General features: G+C 57.2%; 1 protein-coding gene across 4 annotated transcripts in view; it reads right to left on the reverse strand.

Moving 5' to 3' along the window:
• TRAPPC9 (trafficking protein particle complex 9) overlaps nt 1–1,022 on the reverse strand; it is a 390,359-nt gene that overhangs the window by 305,785 nt on the left and 83,552 nt on the right. For all 4 annotated transcript variants that reach the window (XM_010834790.1, XM_010834791.1, XM_010834789.1 and 1 more), the window contains one exon: nt 344–489. In XM_010834790.1, the coding sequence (XP_010833092.1) occupies nt 344–489 (146 nt within the window). The remainder of the gene's footprint in view (nt 1–343; nt 490–1,022) is intronic.

Genomic DNA, 1,022 nt, shown 5'->3' on the forward strand with positions numbered 1-1,022 from the left:
GAACAAAGACGACCTTTAATCTCCGTGGATGATTCAGAAGTCACTCCAGGCTTGGAAAATCACCCTGATCTCCAAGTACCTCTCCTTTGTAATTGACCTAAGTCTTGAATAACAGAGGTCTTCTGGCTTCTAGAACTTTCACAAAACCTCCTTTTATGAAATAGATACTAAAAAGGCAGACCTATAGGCAGTGGTCAGACAAAGCCAGCAAGCGGAATACACCTGAGTGAGGGTATATCCCACGGGCTCACGTGAACCACATCAAGTCTCACGATCTCAAGTCCAGACAAGCCCCCGGGGTCGGGTGACTGGACACGGCCCGGAAGCCCGGCGGCCCGCCTACCTATCTTCTTGCTGCGCTCCTCCCCGCGGCTGTGGGCGATGATCGGGGAGTAGATGAAGGGGCTCTTGGCCGACACGCTTGGGCCCAGCGAGCTCTTCATCTTCTGCGGCCGGAGGCTGGCAGGAAGGTCCAGCAGTTTCACACGCCTGTTATTTCAAAGGGAACAAAAATACTTCAACTGCCTTGTTAGTTTGGCTTCAGCATAAATACGACCAAATATCTGGTGTTACACGGACAATAAATCAAACAGCAGATACACTGAGGGGAGGAAAAGCACTCAGCTTTGCAGGACACGGCAGAGAAGGCAGCACAACTCGCCCCCCAGCCCCAGACAGTCCCGGGAGAGAGGACGTCTGTGGGCAGACGGAGCCTGGCCCTCAGCCTGCTCCACTGGGACGGCGGCACCCACCAGCGCGGGCCTGCCTTCCCTGCGCTCAGGCTCCTGGGCTGTCACACGAACCGCTGAGAGGATTCGGGGAGGCGCGGCGGGTCCACGCCCACTGCTCTGCAGAAGCTGGCTCCCTCCTTCCTTCCTCGGGCGAAGGGCGGCAGCCCCGACGGCTCTGCTTACGTGCGCGTCCGGTTCTGCATTTGCGCGGTCTGCGCCTCACTAAACCGCTTTTCCAGCTGTGGATGTCTGCTAGTGATGCCAGTCAGCCTGGACTGAAGGCCCACGGTC

The sequence above is a fragment of the Bison bison genome, unplaced genomic scaffold (assembly GCF_000754665.1).
Source record: "Bison bison bison isolate TAMUID 2011002044 unplaced genomic scaffold, Bison_UMD1.0 scf7180017864036, whole genome shotgun sequence".
In the NCBI taxonomy this organism is placed as follows: Eukaryota; Metazoa; Chordata; class Mammalia; order Artiodactyla; family Bovidae; genus Bison; species Bison bison.